This window comes from Hypomesus transpacificus, chromosome 4 (assembly GCF_021917145.1).
Source record: "Hypomesus transpacificus isolate Combined female chromosome 4, fHypTra1, whole genome shotgun sequence".
Lineage (NCBI taxonomy): Eukaryota > Metazoa > Chordata > Actinopteri > Osmeriformes > Osmeridae > Hypomesus > Hypomesus transpacificus.
In genome coordinates, this window is record NC_061063.1 from 4,016,898 (window position 1) to 4,037,883 (window position 20,986).

Genomic DNA, 20,986 nt, shown 5'->3' on the forward strand with positions numbered 1-20,986 from the left:
AGTCGTTTCATGGGGGACCTTTGCTCTGGAGTTGAGCACACAGAGCTGCTGTCATTGGCCCTGCCAGCTGCGTGTCAAGTTGGCCCTTCAGTACTGTTTGCCAGTGGCCCTGTGACCCTGCTGCCTTCATTTGCGCCCTGGTGTGGACCACTCAATCACCGTCCTGCGACAGCAGCCCTCTGGGGCTATTACACACTGCTCCTCTGACGTCACCTGGATACAGCAACACATCTCCACACTGGTGGCCAACACAACGTGGAGGGCCTGCCGTCCGGTGCAATTGGATCTTTCATAGATTGCGGTTGTCGTGGTGTCGCTGTTGTTAATTGTGTTGTGATGTTACACAGTGTTTTTTTTCGAATAAATAAATGTCATGGAAAGAACTGGTAATCCTCACTTCTACACAGAACCTGTTTGTGCATTTAGGAAGGTGGAGGTTTGGTCTTGGTTTGAATTCTCTCCCTAGCACTAGGTGGTGTGGTGTGTCAGCATCTTGGCATTTTGGGTTCATATACCTTTTGTTTAATGACATGGAATTCTGAATGTGTTAGCCGTGTGTCACACCGCTCTGCAGATTGTAACAAAGGAGTGCCAGCTATGGAAGCGCTCACATGGAGGGCCTCTACCTGCACACTTCTCACACTCCCTGACATTTCAATTACACAAGTCAAGAGGCCGGATTTGCTTAGCATAGCAGTGTTGGCTTTCTTATTTTTAGAAAGTTCAATATAGCAACACCAAATGTTTATTGAATTTCAGTGTAGCGATAGCAAAACCTGAATGCCGCTAGATTTATCTTTTGTCCCTAGCAGTACCATAGTGGGAGCATAGCTTGATGTGGAGTGACCATTTTTGTCCAAAACAGCGCCAATGAGATGTTGTGAATTTATAACCCTTGTATCTCAGATAATATCTATTTTTTTGTGTTCATGCCAATCCAGTTTTTTTCATTTTCAAATTTGATTTCAGCCTTCTAAGAAAGAAAAGGACCAATCAAAACCTTATTTCAGAAAAAAAAGAAAGTTTAATTTATTATTAAAATGACATAAATAAAACTCACAATGAGTCAAAATACAAATAGATAGATATGTACATGTGTTTCTGCGGAAGGAACTGGAAGGACACAGTGCTTCGGAGCTACATCTCATGTACATGCTGTGCTTTCCCCTGGGCAACTGTGTGAAAGTACAAGGCACTTCTTTCTCTCCTTCAGACCAAGAAAAGCACACATTGACATTGGAAGCAAAAAAGGCACATTTGTATGGCTAACAATCAAAATTGACGTTAATTTATTCTATATACACACACATATAAACATTTTTATGTTAGGACAACTGATTACTTCTTCTTATTTACCTTATAATAATAACACATCTCATGGCAAAAACAATCAAACCTACAGTAAAGATTGGCCTCTTTGGTCAGTTTTTAAGGGGCTACTTCATATTCCTGTTGGCTGGAATGGTTGTGGTGATCAACATGAACATGGCATGTGTCTGAGGATTATTGCCTTATTCCAGCATATGATTGTCAAATTATGGTAGAAACATAGCTGTGCTGGATAACTGAGTCCTCACACTACATAAGACACACACACACAGTTTGATCAGGATCTAATGGACCACCCCTGATAGTCTTTCACTTCAAATTGCACCTTTAGGGGAGTAGACTACTTCTGGAACTACAAAAGACCCACTGCATTCTAAAACCTCAGACTATCCTAAAACCATAGACTTTTGCATGTTGCCATTAAACTTGAATGGACTTTGGATTAAGACTTTAAGGTCTTAGTACAGTCTCAGGTCTTAGAATAACCTAATGGAATGGAATAAACCCAGAGCCAGTGGGAGCTTGTTTCTCTGTAGTATGAGAGCTCTGTGCCGTGTCCCAGCTCCAGTCCACAAGGTGGGTCGCAGCTGTTCCTGCGCCCTCATTGTTCCTGAACTACCAGCCACTCAGCCAGGGAAGAGAGGGCGGATGACTTGGAGGACTTTGGAGGAAGATGGGCCGGCCGTTCTTAGTAGCTCTGAGCCACGGGGGCCCAGGACGCGGTGAGTCTAGCGATGGAGCTCTCAAACTGGGCGTCTCCAACTCCCACCTCGGTCAGGCTGGGGTCGTACATGGAGGAAGGCGAGGAGACGGGCAGCGAGGAGGTCAGACCCGTGTAGGAGGAGCCTCGCAGGAACTGGGAGGTTAGCCCGCCAGCGATGGAACCGGAGGCAGAGCCTGAGGGGGTGAGGGTGGTTCCAGCCACTGACCATAGGCTGGGATACTGGCTGTGGGCGGAGAGAGGAACACAAGGGTTAGACTTGTACTGGGACACATTAAATGTTTACAATAGATGCAGCTTCTCAGGAAAAAAAGTGTGTAAAGTGGCCCTGGTCCATCCCAAGTGTTTATCTCTAACAGTGAGCAGGTGATGCTTACCTGGTGTTGGAGGTGGAGTTAGTGGTATGCGCCAGTGTGCCCATACCAGTGGAATTGGGGATCTGAAGCGCTGACCAGCTGTCATGGGTGGGTAGAGTCCCTGAGGAGTTGTCCATGTAGTTGTCTACACAAACACCAAAGTCAGATCAACCATTAACAATCCATTTCACATCCACTGGATTGATTCGAGTACCCTCCTAGGTGTTCCCTGATTGGCGAGATGGCGCGTCAATGCAATGGAGGCGAGCCTTACTTGTGCCAGTGCTGCGGTGGGGGTAGTGGGAGGGGTAGGGTGCGGCCCTGTGGCTCCTGAGGCTGGAGTAGCGTTCACAGTAGGAGCCGGAGGAGTGGCCCGGGGTCCCGCTGAACTGAGGGGGGCTGCTGCTAGGGCAGATGGGCCCGTTGCCTGGCAGGAACCAACCCCCAACTAGAGGGAGAGGGGGGAAGGGAGAGAGGGGGGGGTCAAAGATGTGTTCTGGTTCTGTCTTGTCTAACACACACGTTTGGTACAAAATGTTATAATGTAAAATAATATATATATATCTTGATTGACAAAGATGGACGTGTGTTTGGGTTGTGTGGGAACTCACGTTGTGAGTATCCTGACTGTTGACCATCTCCACTGTGGTCTGGCACATCCTTATGGTCACTCCTGCAATAACAAAAACAAGCTTTAGAATCAGCATCGAAATGATACTTGCTGCGTTATTGTTATCTCACGCGCATGAGGAGGGTTCTTCTCTTACCTCTCTTTGGCATCCAAGAAAGCTTTGGCGAAAGGGTTGTGCTTGATCTTCAGAGCAGTTATCTACAGGAAAGGAATATGATTCATGTTAGTTATGTGTCTTGAGAATCTCACTATATATCCATTGGTTTAGAGGATGGGGTTTCTCAGTGCTACTTACCTCTTCGTTCTGGTAAGCGGTAACAGCAATGAACTGCGTCTCAGGAAATGACTGACTGCTGATCATTTTCTGAATCCCTCCAACCTTCACAATGTGTATCCTCGGTTCATATTTGTGCAGGGAATTCAGCATGATCTTGGAAAGAAAATGTCATATGTTTTGAAAATGTTAAATACTGACACTGTAGACAGTTTAAATTATGTCAGCATTTATGAACTTATTGTTCACCAAAATGCCCTTGGGTGTTCTTTAAGAAAGTAGAAAAACCTTGAAATGCAGAACTTGAGTTGCTAATTAGTTGAGCAAGGCAATCCACCCAACTACCAAATTGATTTGAATTTATTATGTACTTGATTTCCCAGATTTCAAATAACAACAAAGCGAAGGCCTCACCTGTCCTCCTCCGTTGAGTTTGTTGGACAGTTTGACTTTGCTGAAGGAGACAGGCGCTTTCATCCAGTGCGCACCGAAGTTGGGGGAGTCGGGATGAATGTATACGCAACTAGGGCTCTGAGGTTCGGGCTTGCCCCCGGGAACCCACTCGCCGTTCACATACTTCCAGCGGTTGTTGTCTGCGGCTACGAAATCCAAGAGGACAGAATACATGGCATTTGGGTCCAATCCGCTAACGCTTGCTCTAAGCACTGGAAACATCCGCCTGAAGACAAAATGAATGAGACTATTAATTCGGCTATCAAACGTTAATGACCAACACATACATAAAGTTGAGAATTAAAAACAAGTATCATCAGTAGGGTGCTACACTGTGAAAACTAGGCCTTGTATTCATTTTGGGCCTTAATAAAATAATAGGCATTGTAATTAGTCTTTCTATCTTCCTGTAGTCTACATAGCCTAGCTATTCAGATAAATGCAGCTTGTTTGGGAACGGCTGAATAGGCTGTGACCAATTTAGCCAGTTTAACAGATTTAAATCTACCTAGAAACTATGACACAGTTTGGATTATTTAAATTCATAAATTGTGAAATTTGACTAATCAGTGGGCCTCGTCTAGGCCTTCACATGTTTGTTACATATTGAAAAGCCTGTGCAAGAAATCATTCATACCTTCCAGTCTTGGTGACAATCATTTCGTTTGTTAGTTCTTTAAACTTGGTCCATAACTCTGCATCTTCCAGTCCGAGTTTAATATCCCTCTCGGAAGCGTCCCCCTTCTCACTGCCCTTCTGAAATTCGCTTTCAACGGCGCTAAGGAGATGGTCCAGTCGCTGGTCTGGGTTTGAAGAAGTCATATTTCCGATTAGAAGGAATTTGTAAAGAGGTCCGCAGAAGATTCTATGGGGTCACTGACTTGCAATGAGTTTCTGACAGTGAAATAAGTCCTACTGATTTCGGCCCCCGAGGCTTTATTATTTAAGGGACCCCAGGGACCACATGGGGATAGTGGGCGTACCATTTTCATAGCAAACCACGCCCTCATTGCCAATCTAATTTCGGACGTCTCCAGCACGGAGGCCTGTAGGCCCTAAAGGCCTGTAGAATAGGCACAGCATAACTGCGACAACCAGCTATTACATGTCATAATAGCTCATATTTGAACTTACAGTTTACACCAGATGTATAGGCCTATGTATTTTTTATTGTATTATTTTTTCTATCTTTGGCATACAATTAGATATATCTGTAACAATAAAACAATAAATACAGGCTTTACAGATAACTTTAAAAAAGTCTAAGACTAGGCCCTATGTTTATTAAAATATATCAATCAAATTTCCTGAAATGTCCGAGCGTAATTGCACATAGGCTTTTCGTTCATGTGGTTATATTGGGCTAATTTTGTATGAATTCATAATGTGGGTTTTCATGCCCGTGGTCTAACCTCAATTTCGTTTTGAATTGTACAAAGAGTTAGGCCTGTAACACAGAGTTTTAATGAACATGTAGGCCTACATTTGTTGAGGGAGGGGACATTGATTTACCCTGTTCCAAGGCTATGCTTAAAAACAAAAGAAGGGAAGAGACAGTGCCCGCACGGTGCCTTTGAACTCGGTTGTATATTTGCGAATAATGCTAATCTTTTGTTGTCCCAAATACACACGTGATAAATCGTGTGTTTACTGCGGACGGGCCATTAGCTAGCAGCGATTGAGGCGTCTCATGTTCCTGTACTTGGCCAAGTGTGGATGGCGACGAGGTGATGCGCGAATTTGCGTAATGGAGCCGCCTGTCTCCCCTTGAAGTAGTCTGCTGAACATAGATTCACTGTCTCAAATATTCCTATGATTGATTTACACTTAACAAATAATAGGCTATGGTAGAAGACAATTTGTCAAGGGGCAGAACGAGGAGAGTAGCCTACCTTTATTTATTCAACTGATAAAAACATTTCGTAATTGGTTATGATACAATGTAGGCCTATAATTTGTTTGAATTATGTTAAAAAGGAATGCCCATTAATATTTTAATCCAAATATTGTCACAATCAACTTTTTTTCCACAGGTGTAATTGTAATACTGTCTCCAGGTACTTCAATGGTGTTCCAGCATGCAGGCCGTTCTGTAATTGACCCTGAACAAGGCTGAATTAGGGGTCCTGTCTGCCCTTGTTTCCAGTATGCTCTGTCTCAGTGTCTGTGATGTACTTGGGCTTTGGAGCGTGACTCCCGTTTACTATGCCACTTCCTCTTGCTCTACAAAGGCCATAAATGTAAAGGGGTTCTCTCACACCTCTCCATCCCATATCATTCAGCGGCTTCTTCCTTCACTTCTTCTAGTTTGGAGCCTGAGAGTGTGTGTTGTACCAGCTACATGACTGTCCCCCATCCAGAGGCTCGGTCTCCAATCCTTGCTCTCCCCCCCCCCCCCCCCCCCCCCCCCCCCCCCCCCCCCACCCCCAACACACACACACACATGTGGAGGCACATGTGCACACGAACACAAGCAAACTGACACACAGGCACATAGACACAAACGTGGGCACACACATGTGCACACACACACACACAAAACTTAAACAATGTCTATACAATTTCGGTTTAAGTAATGAAGATAGTGCTTACTAATACGATTTAGTTCCATGTAGATTTGTTTGTATTTATTTAATGACAAGTTGAAAAATAATTTGGATGTTTCAATATGCACTTATTTGATGCATATTGAACTACTTTCACATACTCCTTTCCTAATGCTAAACATCTTATTATACCCTGTCATGATCTTGCTCTCGGTGACGTGAGGGTTAAGCGATCCAGCCTCTCTCTGGCATCAGCACACAGTCACCTAGGTGAGAAATATTACAGAGGCCTGGTGCTTTACAAAGAGACAGTTATAAGACGATGCATATTTTCCAGCGGACTTTGCTGGCCTAAATAAGTAAACAGGGGGAGGTGGATGAGTCAGCCCTGGGAAGAAGAAACTACCCAGACGTGGGCACACACACACACACACACACACACACACACACACACACGTACACACTTTTGTTGTGTGGCTAGTGGCCTATTCACTGCAATTTTTTTATCACTTCGGTCTTGGACTAAAACAGAGCAGAAGACAAAGTGAATGCAATCAGCGCACAGTTTTTCTCACATACAGACAGAAAGCCTCATGGTCATAGTCTGTCTCTTTCAGATATCCTGTGATATCTAAATAATTATGTAAAAGAATGTTTCACTTCCCAACAACATAATTTGTTTCAGAAGCAGTCCTTGCTCCCTCTGAAGAAAGAGTCTTGGGGTTTTAGTATATCTATGTACCAATTATTCCTAAAACGGTTCAAGGAAGGAACTGAGTTTGGTTTCTATTGCAGTGACAGTATTGTATTTTAATGCTACTTTATTAGTGCTACTGTAACCGGGAGACTGTGTGAAAGAGTGGAGGTGAGGACAGATAGGACATGAGAGAGAACTACCAATAGTCACTTCCCTACACCCTCCTACTGCCCCCCCCCCCCTCCCACACACACACTGCCCCCCCCCCCCCTCTGATGTGGATTGAGCCCCCAGATGCGTCTGTCACTTTTGCGTTTCCACTTCAAGTTCAGGAAATCTAAACTTTCCTCTTCTAATCACCCGTCTCTTTGAAAGGGATAAAAAGAATGAGTGGGGACAGTAATTGCCCCCCCCCCCCCCCCCCCCTCGTGTAGGTGCCCTAGTGTGGGCTCGGGGACCTTTGGCATGGTAATGCAGAAGGCTCAGCTTTGACACTCTGGCTGATGAACATTATCCTGCAGTGGAGGCGTCTGTCTCTAGGCATTCTGCAAGGAGAAGGTGTTGCTGCTTGGGACTGCTAAGTGTGGCAGGTCTGCAGGTAGACAGTAGTAGGCTACTCAACATGGCCTCCATGATTTAATAAGTCTTTTTTGCCAAAACATTGAGACTTCTTAGAATCCTTCTGTGATTATTTACGTTTACAATGCCTTCGTTTCGTTTCTATTGACAAACACGTACAGTCTCCCTGTATGGTTCTGTGTCACTCTCTCTCCCTGGTTCTGCCTCTCTCTCTTTTCTTGGTTCTCCATATCTGTCTCCCTGGTTCTCTTGATCTTTTTCTGGTTCACTGGTTCTCCCTCTCCCTGGCTCTGGGTATCTCTCTTATCTAAAAGGTGTCAGGAGCAGCAGATCAGGTTGCCAGGGTGACAACTGACTGATTTACAGTGTGTTTAAATCCTGGCTCTGTGGGAAAAGTCAAGGATTTCTTATGTACTCAGTAGATCAGCTATTGCATTACTATCTGTTCATGTATTTTGTCTTATTATTCATTAATATGCATTCCTACTTTAACCTAAACTATCTTCTGATGACAGACACAGGTCGATGATGTCGCCTGATTGAATAATCCACACCTGTTGGCTGTTATCTTGGTTTTTCCCTTTCTAAAATAAATTCTGTCCTCTGACCTTCATGTCTCTGAGTAACTTTGCTAGTACCACAGTGTGTCTGAACTTTGTTTGTCAAACACTCTCTCCAATAAGCTGGTTGTGAAATACTTAGAAACACAGAACCTAAACTGATGTTCTGATGTACTCACACTGTTGTAGTAGACAAGAAGCAAACTTTCTTCCTCCGGTCGCTTGGCAACTACTGTGTTTTCCACCATTGTTTGTATTTCAAGTCAAAGTACCTGTTTTGAAATGCCTCATCTCAAAACATTAATAAAGGGAAGGATCGGCAAGTGTCAAGCTGTCATTTTCTAGACATACAGAGTTCTCTGTGTATTCAAGTCAGGTCAGATCAGTTAGTCCGTCTTTTCCTGTTTTTTTTCTTCTACTGGTATTGGTGTTGACTGGGGTAAATATGTGCAGCTGAGGTCAGCAGACACCAGTGTGTGAGAAAACACGGATAAATCTCCTCACTCCAGCCCCCAGCTGGGCCATCACACACACACACACACATACACACATATGCACACACAAACACTAGGATCTCTTCCTTTGGTCATTTAGATAATTTTAACAAAAGGATAGCACTCAAATTCCATCAGACGGCACGTCTTTATTTTGTGTGGTGATTGTCTATTTCATATATTTTGAACCCTGTCTGCTGTATGAGCTTAGGGCATTGCAACTGTATGGACTGACGAAACGCAGGGAAATGTGTTCCATCAGTAAGAGTAATCAAAGCTGAGGCAGTCGTGATGGCTGCAGGGATCTTATTTACACAGAGAGACGTGTGATATCAGAGTGTGTGACTCATCGCCCTCCCCCTGCTACATCACTTCCTCTCTGTGTATGCACAATTACAATGAGATGTTCACACGATATGGTGTCAGGCCCTTGTTCCTGAATAGTGAAGATGAGGCCTCAGCATTGACAGTTCAGTACAAATAACTAATAACAGTTTGACTTCTCTGGTAATCTTTGTAATCTATTCTCCTTCTTTGCCATCTACATTGTCCATCATAGGCACATTTCTTTCATTTGAGGTATACTTAAATTCACATTTGAACAATGCAGCAGTTTAAAGAACCGTGTTCTACAATTGATCATGCATGGTTGTAATTTCCTCACATGCTCCTGGTCCTTCCCAGGTAGGAGCCTCTCTCCCTGGGTATGCAGTCTGGCTAGACTAGGCCATGCTAATGAGCCCTAGCATCTGCATGAGGAGCCAGGCTAGCAGTAGGGGCCAAGCTGGAGGAGATTAGAGACAGGAGGCCAAGATAGAGGAGACTGCAGGCAGGAGCCAGGCTAGAGGCAGGGGCCAGGCTAGAGGCAGGAGCCAGGCTAGAGGCAGGGGCCAGGATAGAGACAGGGGCCAGGCTAGAGGCAGGGGCCAGGCTAGAGGCAGGAGCCAGACTAAAGGCAGGGGCCAGGCTAGTGGCAGGAGCCAGGCTAGAGGCAGGGGCCAGGCTAGAGGCAGGAGCCAGGCTAGAGGCAGGGGCCAGGCTAGAGTCAGGGGCCAGGCTAGAGACAGGGGCCAGGCTAGAGGCAGGGGCCAGGCTAGAGGCAGGAGCCAGACTAAAGGCAGGGGCCAGGCTAGTGGCAGGAGCCAGGCTAGAGGCAGGGGCCAGGCTAGAGGCAGGTGCCAGGCTAGTGGCAGGAGCCAGGCTAGAGGCAGGGGCCAGGCTAGAGACAGGGGCCAGGCTTGAGGCAGGAGCCAGGCTAGAGGCAGGAGCAAGGCTTGAGGCAGGGGCCAGGCTAGAGGTAGGAGCAAGGCTTGAGGGGACTACAGGCAGGAGAAAGGCTAGAGGCAGGGGCCAGGCTAGAGGAGACTAGAGGCAGGAGCCAGGCTAGGCAGGAGCAGGGGGCCAGCTGACCGTAAAAATGGGGTAAACAAAGGGGGCTGGGCCGGAGCAGGGAGGGGGGGAGGGCTTTTACTGCCTTCCCACGCCAGCAGCAGCAGCAGCTCTCTGAGAAGTGTTACCTGGAAAAAGACTCCCCCCAACCCTAACCTCCACCTACCCCCCAAATCCCCCTACCCCCTTTACCCCTGCCACCGGGACACAGCCAATCTGAGGCCAGTGATGCAGCCCAGGTGTACAAACACTAAACTCAGGCCCAGATCAAAGGCTCTCATTAAAGGACAATAGATACAGCCCCCTAATCCTGGAGCTTTACCACTGTGGAGGGCCACCCCTTTCCACTACTGGGCCCTGCACCTATCAGAGCGCCCCCTTCTGTCCACTGTCACAATCCAAACTGCCCTCGGTGGTGGGTATGTCCTTGGGCCTCCTCGCTACTGTTCGACATGTTTGACATTTCACTTTGACATGGTAGCAGCTCAGCCCAGACATAAGCTTCCACGTTACTGATGCTTGACACGAGAGATGTTCCATCTCCATCACACAGACTTAAGCCACGGGTAAACACATATTCACTTCTATTAATATGATAAACAAAACCCAGTTGTCCGTAAAAACATTTGGTTGCTGTGGTCAATGACTCAGTTTTACTGAGTGTCACGGCCACTGCATGGGTGTTATGTCTCAGCACAGTATACATAGCATATATACATGTAATATATGGACATATACTTTAATTAATCTCTTTACAATTTATGGTTTCACCAGCATGTGAAGCAATCATTCAGTATATTAATTTCCCAAGTTATGACAGCTATTTTGGAGACTGACTGGGATGAATGTCATTCCGTAAGAACTCATAACGCTCTTTGACAGGACACTCCTTCATGAGCTGCTGTAGTACTTCAGCAAACGCATCCATCTTCTCTGCGCCACAAAAAGTGTTGTTTTAAACAGAACCCTCAAGGGTTCCGGAATGAACCGTTACATTGGAGGCCTGGGAAAGGTCTGTCTGAACTGAACAGACACCATGAGCCTCCAGCTTTGATGGGGGAGGACTCTTTGTAGTTGGCGTGGAGATGGCTTGTTAGTCAGTAAAAGTGAGGGCTAAATGGCTCCCTAACAGGAAGCTGTTTACACGGTGACGCTCAACCTGCCTGTGGCCCTCTATTGTCTCCTGCCCCCTGTCCCACTTCATTACCATTTCCATAAGAAAGGAACAGTAATTGCACCTTTTCTTCTGCTCTCCCTTCATCTTGAAGGTCTCTCCTCATTCTCCTTCCCTCCTCTCTCCCTCGTTCCTTCTCTCTCCTCCTCCTCCCTCTCTTTTGCCATTTACTCTCTCTGTTGCTCATTATGTTTCATGCTATTCATGTGAGACTAGAAATCACTGTACTTTCAAATGAACTTTAGAGTTTCATGTTCTTCCAGAGGATAGGGTTAGGGTCATCTTCATCTTTGACTAAGTTAAAGGAATAAAAGTGAAGTTTACATGAATAAAAAAATAAAATAAAATGTCCAGAGCTCTCTTTTGACGGCTGCAGAGGTTAGATTTCACCAGACTGAACATGGTTTCTGCAGAGAAAGGAGAAAACAGAACTGGGCAGGGAAGGGTCCATTAAACACAATCTGTATCTCTGAGGGTTCAGTGTGTCTGACACTGCCCTGGCCTACAACCTGGGCAAGACCCCAGCAAGACAACAGTGGCAGGTTCAAGTCATGTCAAGTCTGGGATCAAAGGTTCTACACAACCGTATTCTGTTGGTTGTTGTAAGAAAATATAAGTGTTATCAAAGTCAAAAAGCCCTGACAAAATGTCAATATTTTTTCTTGTATTGTCCCCCCCTTAACCATCCCTACTCTAACCCTTTCTTCTTATCTCACTTAAATTGCTAAATTGGTAACGTAGAAACACAATTGAAAACAGAAGTAATCTATGCAGAGACAATTCATCAGCCTTACATGAATCCTGTCAGGTTTATCCATGAACACATGCAAACTCTCTCTCTGTCTCTCTCCTTCTCTCTCAGTCCCCATAGGTAAACAATATTTATACATGTGCTTACAACACTCTAATTCACATTTAATTATGTCAGGTTTATTCAGAGTGCAACAATCTCAGTATCGTCAGATTCCATCTAGATTCCATTCCAGATTCTCCAGGCTTTCATATGATGGATAAGAAGCTTTATGATAAACAAGGCATCTAGTATTCAGCACTATCATCAGCGCTTATGATTAGAGGAATCCTGCTGATCCTGGCCAGAGAGACAGCATGCTTGTTGTGCTCAGGTCTGGGGGCAGATGAGTTGGTGCACGCGGGGGGTGGTGAGGAGTTGGGGGAGTGGGGGTAGGGGGTGGGGGGGTGGGGGGACCCCCTCGGTGAGCTGAGCTGTTTTAACCCTGGCCCCATGTGGACCCTGACAAAAGGCCGAGGTTGGAATCACCGTCTGCCCTATTGTGTGAGGGGGAGCCAGCGAGGCTGGGACCTGGGTCTACAGAGCAGAGCTGTAGGCTCCCAGCTCCACAGCGGGCTCCCTTACACCAGGCCTGTGTTTGCCTTACAGGTGACCTCCTCCCAGGTGACAGGAGCGACACAGAGTCAGACGGCCGCCTGCGACATGACAGTGAACTAGCGGCTGTTTTACTGGGCTCTGATTGGGTCTCTTTATCTCATGCCAGGGGTCAAGGTGGGCATCCCAAGATGCTTCATGTGTAGCAGCGACCTCATTAGAGGAAGCCATGCAATCGCTGAAGTGTGTCAAGCAGTGTGAATTAAGGATTGGATATGAATCGCATCTCTGAAAGGAAGGAAGTCCAGCGACTCAATCTCTTTGAAAGCTAGGTGACATTTCCATTGATCCCCTGGTTATCCCTGTCCAAACTGCCCCCCTCCTGTATTTATGGCAGATCAGGCAGGAGGTAAACATCTGTACAAATGAGGAAGAGATGAAGGGCATATATAGGTTTGGCCCGTTTAGAGCTCAGTCACATCAGAGGCAGATGTGTGTGTACCAAGCTGAAGTAAACAAGGACACCAAAGCTTTGATGTCACTGGTGCATCTATAAACGTTTTGTCATCGACTCCCATTTCCTCAGTGCAATTCAGTGTTCTAACGTCGCCCTCTGCTGGTAGGAAATGTCAACACCTCGGCTTTGATTTACGGCATTACGGCTTTCAAAACAGGGTACATCCTATTTCTGTGACCAATAAAGCATTTAAAGAGTCTTAGTTAAGTGAAGGGACACAACAGTGTAAAATTATATGTGAGCTCAGACAGAATTATAGTTTGTATTTCTAAGTAACACGTCTACCCACAACAAAGCAGAGAGATGACCAAAAAAACCGATATTTCTCCAAAATTGACATGTGACCTGTTCCTAATGAATGTCATACTACCTTTACCAGACATCACACAGTCATGAATACAAACCTGAATATAATGAGCACAGGACTGGTGAATGTGTGAAACAGTGCACAGCCAGGATGACTGCCATGTGGTGTTTTATTCATGAGCTTTACATCAGCCGCAGACTCACAGTGATTTAGCCGGAACATGAGTGTACTCAGACACAGGGAGATAATCTGGGGAAAAGATTCCATCAGATGAAGGCTTCATGTGTATGAACAAGCAATCAGTTCAGATGGACCGAGTATTATTTCCTAAACAATTTGTATTCCTCTTTCACAGGAGATAATACAGAATCACAACTAGGATTTGAATGCAGACGTTCCGCATTGGGGGAGAAATAGGATCTTGCGTTGTCAGATAACCTTGCAACAAATCACAAAGACACAGTCATTGTGCAAACACTGTACAATAAAGATGGAGAAAAAAGGAAAATATTGACGTGTTCAGATCACAGAGGTTAGTCTCATCATCGCACCCTGTCTGATTACATTTCTTTAGTAAAGTCTGCGTTCATGTTTGGCAATCTTGTCTCTGCCTTTGTCCTTCTCCCCTCTGTCAGTAAGACACTTTCCCTCTCCTCAGTCTCTTTCACTTCCTCCAAACCATGACAAACGAACACATTAGCAGCCTAATTGCTAAGATTGCCAATGAGATGCCTTATGAGTAACCCAGACAGCCTCGTTCCAAATGAAAGCCAAGGCAATTTGCATGAGAGGTAATTGAATCGCCTGCAGTGAGGCAGAGAGGGGACGTGTCGTACTTTTCAGCCAACTGGCTTCTCTGAGAGTAGAGCTTGAAAAGCCATTTCACTCGAGGGTGGAATGCCAAGAGTTTGCTCTCTCACTCATGTAGAGTCCCCGTCTCTTCAGCTTTCCCTACGCACTCGCACACCCTGTCCTGTTGCTCTATTGGTTGGCTGGCCCTTCTATGGGTTTGAATGTGAGGCCCTGTTAGTTCTGATGGACACACACACAAACTAACAACAATCCTGAGTTGGTCACTGTATGTGAAATGCAGGACTGGAGTGGAAACTCAATGGTGTAAAGTGTGATAAAAGAAAACATTCTTTGTGAACTGAAAGGTTTCGCCGAGTGGATATAGACAAGTTGTCCTTGTTCCTCAGATGAACAGGAAAAGCAAGGAGTGCGCACAGTCAAATATTGTATGGAAAAGAAGAAAGATGTACGGCAAAGAATTGATGTCTGTCTTAATAACATTCTGTCTTAATAACAGCCTGTCTTAATGACATTCTCCAAATTCAAATAAAATACACAAGGAAATGAATGCCCTACAGGACAGCTTTATGACAGTTCCACTATTACCAATCAAAAGAGCTGACAGGAGAAGTGATGTCTGGATGCATGAATATTCACATCTGCACGTGCACGCCACATGACTTTATGCACACATATAAGGCCATAATAGATCAGTTTGAATAGCACACACATAAAAACTGCTATTTTTGTAATTCTTGTATCAGTTGACCACCGAGGTAACATGGCCCCCTGTCTGATGAAGCATTCTTATAACAACAGGCTACACTGCTATGCATTTTTAGTTTTAGTCTTCAACAGCAATGAGGCCGATAACACTCCAAAAATTGACAATTTTACGGTGCCAAAATTAAAAGGAACCTTCTGAATTAGCAGGATAATTGTACGAAGTCTCCTTTAATGGGCATGTCAGTGATTACCATCTGCTTCCACCAATTCCGTCGGAGGATTTGGGGGGGGGGGGGGGCCGCCAAAATGAAATGTCAATCACATTCATCTAAACGAGTAAATTAGCGCGAGTGGCTCATTGTCAGAGTGAATCAGCCTTGACGTGACATCCATAACCTGTGGAGAACGACACTGCGATGAAGGATGCTGCGAATCACTTAAACCAGGGAAAGCAGAGCGCAAGACAGACACAGGGAAAGTTTAATGAGAGAGGGGGGCAAAGAAGAATCGCGTGAGAACATGCGATAGGCGGGTAGGGACAGCTTCAAAGACGTACAATTATCTAACTTTCGATTGGCCAAGCACATGCTAATGAGAACGCCTGATCTACTCCTTCATTTCCCCCTCGGCAGACCTGCTGTGGTACTGGCACAGCCTGTGGCTGATCCTTGAGCACTCTTCTCTCTTCACTCTCCTTTTCGTTTTCTTTTCACTCTTCCTTTATTTCTCTTCACTCTCTCTTTCTCACCCCCAACACACACACGCACGCACACACACACACACACACACACACACACACACACACACACGCACACGCACACATACACACACACACACCAACACACCATCTCTTTCACTGACATTTCCTATAGCCATGGAAGCAGACTCTAAATCAATGCAGAATTCACCCAGTTGGACGATTCATTTGTCCATGGGCCTGTTAACGGGAAGAATGAAGAGAGGGAGAACGTGGCAATAAATAATCTGACGCCTGGCTGTATTTATGCCCACAGCAATGGGTTTAACAAGGTGAGTAGTCCTTCAAGCAATATCCTAAGTGGCACTTTAGTCTTGCCTCCCTCCACACCCCCTGCGCCTGTGGAGGTTCCTTAGTGTGAGCTGGGGAATATTCTCTTCTGCACACACACACACACTCACACACACACACACACACTCAGCTCACATCTCTATTTACCCCTGCAGTCGGAGATATAGAACATTTAAAATCCTTGTCATAATTAAAGTTCTCAACCTTCATCTGACCCAGTTGTTCCCCAACTGTTGGGGACCAAATAGGAGCAGTCTAAAGAACTTTCCAGTCACTGCTAAACCAATCAGATTCCTTTCTAGAACTAACTGTGTCCAACAATGTCGGTAAGCTTACTCATGGATCATAGTCATTGTTGGTGTAATTGTTAAGGAATACTTCACATGGAATATCATCTTTTCTCCTTTTAGATGGACCAATCAAAGTCTTATTCAAATTCTTAAATTATTTGATCAATATTATTCAAGGTCAATTGCATATTTTATATTGTGGCTTTACAGCTAATTTCCCTGTATTGGAAAAGGAAGGTATTTCACAGTGTGTTGCAGTGGTTTGTCCACAAAGTGGCAGTCCTGAGCTTGCAATTCATTTTACTGCTCTGTTTTGTTGATTCCCACATCACATCTACAGCTGTGGTAGCATAACTTAAATCTCTATCCTCAGACCCTTTATGAACTATCATTACTGTCTGGTTGGACTCAAACGCTCCGGTAAGGCTGTCAAAGAATGTCCTTAAATTAAGAATACATGGGTTAAGTTAATGAAAAGGGAAACTTCCTTTTGTACCTTCTCTGGGCTCCTTTACATGGCTGTACCTACATTCTCTACACCTTGCTTTCTAATCATATCAGGCTATTGTTCGGTTAGAAGAAGAGGGGGGAATAATTCTATAACTTTTTTACCGTTTTCAATTACTGTGTAGTTTTCAGATTAAAACCCCACATTCTACCTGATAAATGTTATGGTTGGATCAATAGTGTTTTAATCCACTGGAAAATCATCATTACACTTATAATGGCATGCATTGTCACATTACCCTAACCTGAAATCACCTCATGTAACAACAGCATAAGATATATGTTATTAGCCTCAGTATGGCGCTACAAGAGAGTCTACAAGTGAGTCTGCCACCATTGCCATGATAACAGATTTGTCAGTGTAAGTCTTACTCCCCTGTGATGGAATACAGGTGCTAATCTCACAGTTGGTGTGATCCCCCTTTATTTAGGACCAGGCTGTGTGCTAGTGAAATACCAAGCTATAAAGATGCAAAGTTTTGGAGGCTGACACGTTGTTCTTCTTTCAATAAATATGAATCCTTTTTCAGCATTTCTGCTCTATTATTGATAGTGACCGTACGAGAGAGACAGGAAATGGGAGAGAGAGAGAAAGGCGATACCATGCAGCAAAGGAGCCAGGATGGAATCGAACCTGGCCTGACTCTATGTGGTATGCCTGTTTACCCAGCTAGCCCACTGGAGGCCCCTGGCTGACGTGTTTCTGATGTCAAACCACTTCATTTGGCTTATTTATTTAGCAAAAACCATGTGTGTGTGTGTGTTTGTGTGTGTGTGTTTGTGTGTAAGGAGGCCACAGACTTAAACACAAGCCTGTTTCCATACAATAGGCTGGTGCTGGGGTCGCCGTGGTGAGCTTCTGACCTCTCCCTCAATGGGCATTGTGTCTGTGGACCCGTCGCCTCCTCTGTGGATCAGGGTGTAAACCGGTCTGGGTTTAACAGGCATGAAGCAGGGCAGACTTACCCAGAAAGAGATGCTGGTTGTCTGGCTGGAGGTCTCTGAATGCCCTCAGTCACCTGGAGGTCAATTCAATTGAGTGAGCAAGTGAGTGTCATTAAGTGTGGGTGAGAACCCCTGGATCTGTTTACAACGCCCAGACAACATGATGTTTGTATGCAGGCTTGTTCCCATCATATCACCGCCCTGACTGTCTTTAAGTCTAATATCCCGTGAAAGCCATGTCCATCTCCAGACAATCCTCTTGGCTTAGCTTTGTGAATGACAAGCAGAGATTGGGGAAATGTATGGTGGGCCTATGGCGTAAAGACAAGGAGATTAGTATGCTATGACCTGCTTTACTGTCTCCTTTGTTTTCTGTGTGCCTGTGGTATATCTGGGTTTGAGTGTGTGCGTGAGTGAGTGCACGTGCGTTTTTCATTTGGAATTCTAGCATGAAAGAAACAGAATATATTTTGTTCCAAGCTTGATCAAAATATACAACTGCCTCATGCACAGTTGTTACCCTTAGACATCAATCTACAGCAGAATTCCAGGATTATGTGAAATTAATTCAGTTTTACCGGCCCATGGAACAGATGGCTATTTCATTCAAGACTCTGGGTAGTTTTGTTGCCTGGCAATCTCTACCCAAACCAAATCAGAGACCATAAACTGTCACTTAGGGGCAGTGGAATCTCGTTTCCACACGAGTCTAGCTATGAAAACGTCAGTCATTCCTCTCAAATGAAGGACGCTTTGCCCGCCCACAGCATCAGATCTCTATGCAAAATAGAACCTGGCTCTAAATTAATTGATGGTTGGGGTTTTATGCCAAGGCCCATCTCACACTGAAGCTAAGGAATACATACAATTAAACAAATAGTCTCCACAAATCAAAAAAAGACACAACAGTAATACATTACTAGTTAAAAAAAGTTCTGCTTTTATAATTTAGGAAAGTAAGGATATTGTAAACCGTTTTGTTTCTTTTTCATAAAGCCCTGGCAGAGACTATACCTTATAAATTCTGTAGTGGAATACCATTTTTCTCATATTATTTGTGCACTAACAATGACAAAAAATGTGTTTTGGATTTAATAATTTAATCATGGGCCTGAAATAACCCTAATTTTGATAAAAGAGACAAGTCTATGTGATTTCATGTAATACATTCAATCTAAGACCAAACTGTCTGGTTAAAAGGGCCTCTCCACTTTTCTTTCCCCTTCACTCTCTTTTAGTTAAGGCGGGAGTTTACAGGAACAGCAGGCAGGCAGGCCTCATCACACGCGGAGTTACACAGGAATGCATTGTATGTGTTAGAAAGGCAGGACAGTGAGGCGAAATAGTACCTAAGTTAATTAAAACCGGTAAGAGGACAAATCCAGACACAATTCATAGACCCCCGTGAAAGACTGAGCACAATAATATGTCCTTTTAGCGTTTTTTCTCGTGCACCCATTTGATATTCTGTCGTTCAATGCTTGAAACACTGTCACATACAAGCACACAAGTGAGCCGCGGAGGAATCTTTAAGGTTGTCAGTGTGTGCTTCGGTGCTGAAAGCACACACAGTAAATTGAAGCTATAACCGCCTGCAAAACGTGGAATGGATTCTGATTTTAATCTACTAGAAAATCATAAAAAGTCGAGCCCCAACCCTTTATACATTGACGATTCCTGACAATATGTTCATAAAGACATTTAATTTTAATTCTGTATAACCCTTTGCTCTCTATTTAACAGGTTAACCTAATTTCTGTGCCTTGGTTTGATGGGATCTGGATTGTTGTACTCCAGACTCAGTTGAAACTGAACTGTGTGAAAGCTTGACACAAACAAAATGCCTTATGGTGAGGCCTTCCAGAGAAGACAATTGACTGATACAGCTGAAATACTTGTGTGGGAATAATTATTGTAACCTTCTCGCTTTACACTATGCAGTTCCTGCTAAATGGGAAAAAGTTGATCTAAGATCATAAAAACAAATTAAAGTATTCGACAAGAATAGTTCCTTATATATAAAGTGTAAGATTATATATAAGGCGTGAGATTAGAAAAAAATAACATGAACCCCATTTAAGGATAGGCAATGTTATAATTGAAAAATAGAACAGAAAGTGCAATTAATAAAGTATCGTAATGGAATGTTACTGGACAGATAAACTTTGTTATTAAATGATATTACAAAATGTTGGTTGGTTTCAAGTGTATCTACAAACACTATCAAAGGTTGAAGGCCAGAACACTCTGACCACTCATTTCCTCAGATCATCGTATGATTCTAATCCAGTGACTCTACCATCTCTTTGGTCTGTCTGGCCTCTCTCTCCTCTTGGAATGCTGCCACTGGCAGCAATTCTTGACTCAAACAACACAAAGGACTATTTGGAATGTGTAGTAAAATCAACACACCTCATATTGGTCGTCCCCGTGCTTTGTGAGCTTCTCTGTCTCCCGTTGCATGAAAGCCCTGCTTGAGAAGGTACATGTTAAAAGGGCGAGCGAGACACAGTTTAATCAAACCTTGGGGTGCCACTGTGTTCAGTGTCAATGTGCCACCATTTCAAAGAAATGACATATTAAGGAGCACAATGCAGGCAAAACAAACGCCTTTGGAGTGGTGGGAGCCCGAAACAAGCGCACATGCCCCACTCTTGTTTTTTGAAAGTAGGCTGTCAGCGGGGTAGTATTTGGCTGACATGCTACCAAGAAGATTTCTGGGCACACTTCAAAGAACTTTCCCCCCACTCAGTTCAGCGGCAAGCTGAAAGCGGATTCATTCCTTGTTTCATCTAATAGATCTACTCTTCTCTGTACTCATAGTTCACTGCGTCGTGTTTATCTTTCGAAATCAGTATTCGAGGTCAGCTTTGCCATTATCTAGACCTGGACTCTGTTGGCATCAGTCAGTGTGGTTGTTTGGGGCCATGTGGCTCTTCGTGGTCTGATAATACCCCGGCTCTCCTCAGGCCCCCTTCTCCACTGTCACGTCTGGTTGACACAAAGTGCTGCCACGGTGACGGGGCTTACCCCTCCCTTGAAAGCCCAGCTGTCGGTGGTTACATAATAGCAGGGCCTTGTTGGGCTCTCCGGACGGCTTTGTGCGCCTGTCACTGAATGTAATTGTGGGTAAGATTAAGCGGCGGGTGAGAAGCCGCTGGTAAGGGGTTCCTACCTGGTCTCCTGCAGAGAAAACAAACTTACTGACTCACAGAAACGAGGACTTAAGCATCTAGCCCAGTGTTGTTCCCTTTTTTTTTTTTACACTTAGCTTTGTGTTGCTGACTGATATTTCTTGTTGATGTG

The 20,986-nt window shown here is 44.5% G+C and overlaps 1 protein-coding gene across 2 annotated transcripts; it reads right to left on the reverse strand.

The window, feature by feature from the left end:
• Positions 1-1,103: 1,103 nt before the first annotated feature.
• tbxta (T-box transcription factor Ta) lies at positions 1,104-20,162 on the reverse strand. Of its 2 annotated transcripts, XM_047019446.1 has the most exons (9): positions 20,093-20,162; positions 4,402-4,567; positions 3,726-3,990; positions 3,333-3,467; positions 3,174-3,235; positions 3,018-3,079; positions 2,681-2,854; positions 2,428-2,551; positions 1,104-2,276 (listed from the first exon to the last, which is right to left on the reverse strand). In XM_047019446.1, the coding sequence occupies exons 2-9, from the start codon at positions 4,422-4,424 to the stop codon at positions 2,018-2,020; spliced, it is 1,104 nt and encodes a 367-aa protein (XP_046875402.1). In that variant the 5' UTR covers positions 4,425-4,567; positions 20,093-20,162; the 3' UTR covers positions 1,104-2,017. The 2 variants fall into 2 exon arrangements, with proteins under 2 accessions (XP_046875402.1, XP_046875401.1); XM_047019445.1 differs by lacking the exon at positions 20,093-20,162 and having other exon boundaries at positions 4,402-4,780.
• Between the last annotated feature and the right edge of the window lie 824 nt (positions 20,163-20,986).

What these genes read in the sequence shown, in the direction of transcription:
- tbxta (XM_047019445.1), bottom strand. Translation starts at nt 4,586, where the DNA reads ATGACTTCTTCAAACCCAGACCAGCGACTGGACCATCTCCTTAGCGCC. An exon ending in AACTCAACGGAGGAGGACAG is followed by an intron (nt 3,468 to 3,725) that starts GTGAGGCCTTCG and finishes TTTCTTTCCAAG; the next exon opens with ATCATGCTGAATTCCCTGCA. An exon ending in CCGCTTACCAGAACGAAGAG is followed by an intron (nt 3,236 to 3,332) that starts GTAAGTAGCACT and finishes CCTTTCCTGTAG; the next exon opens with ATAACTGCTCTGAAGATCAA.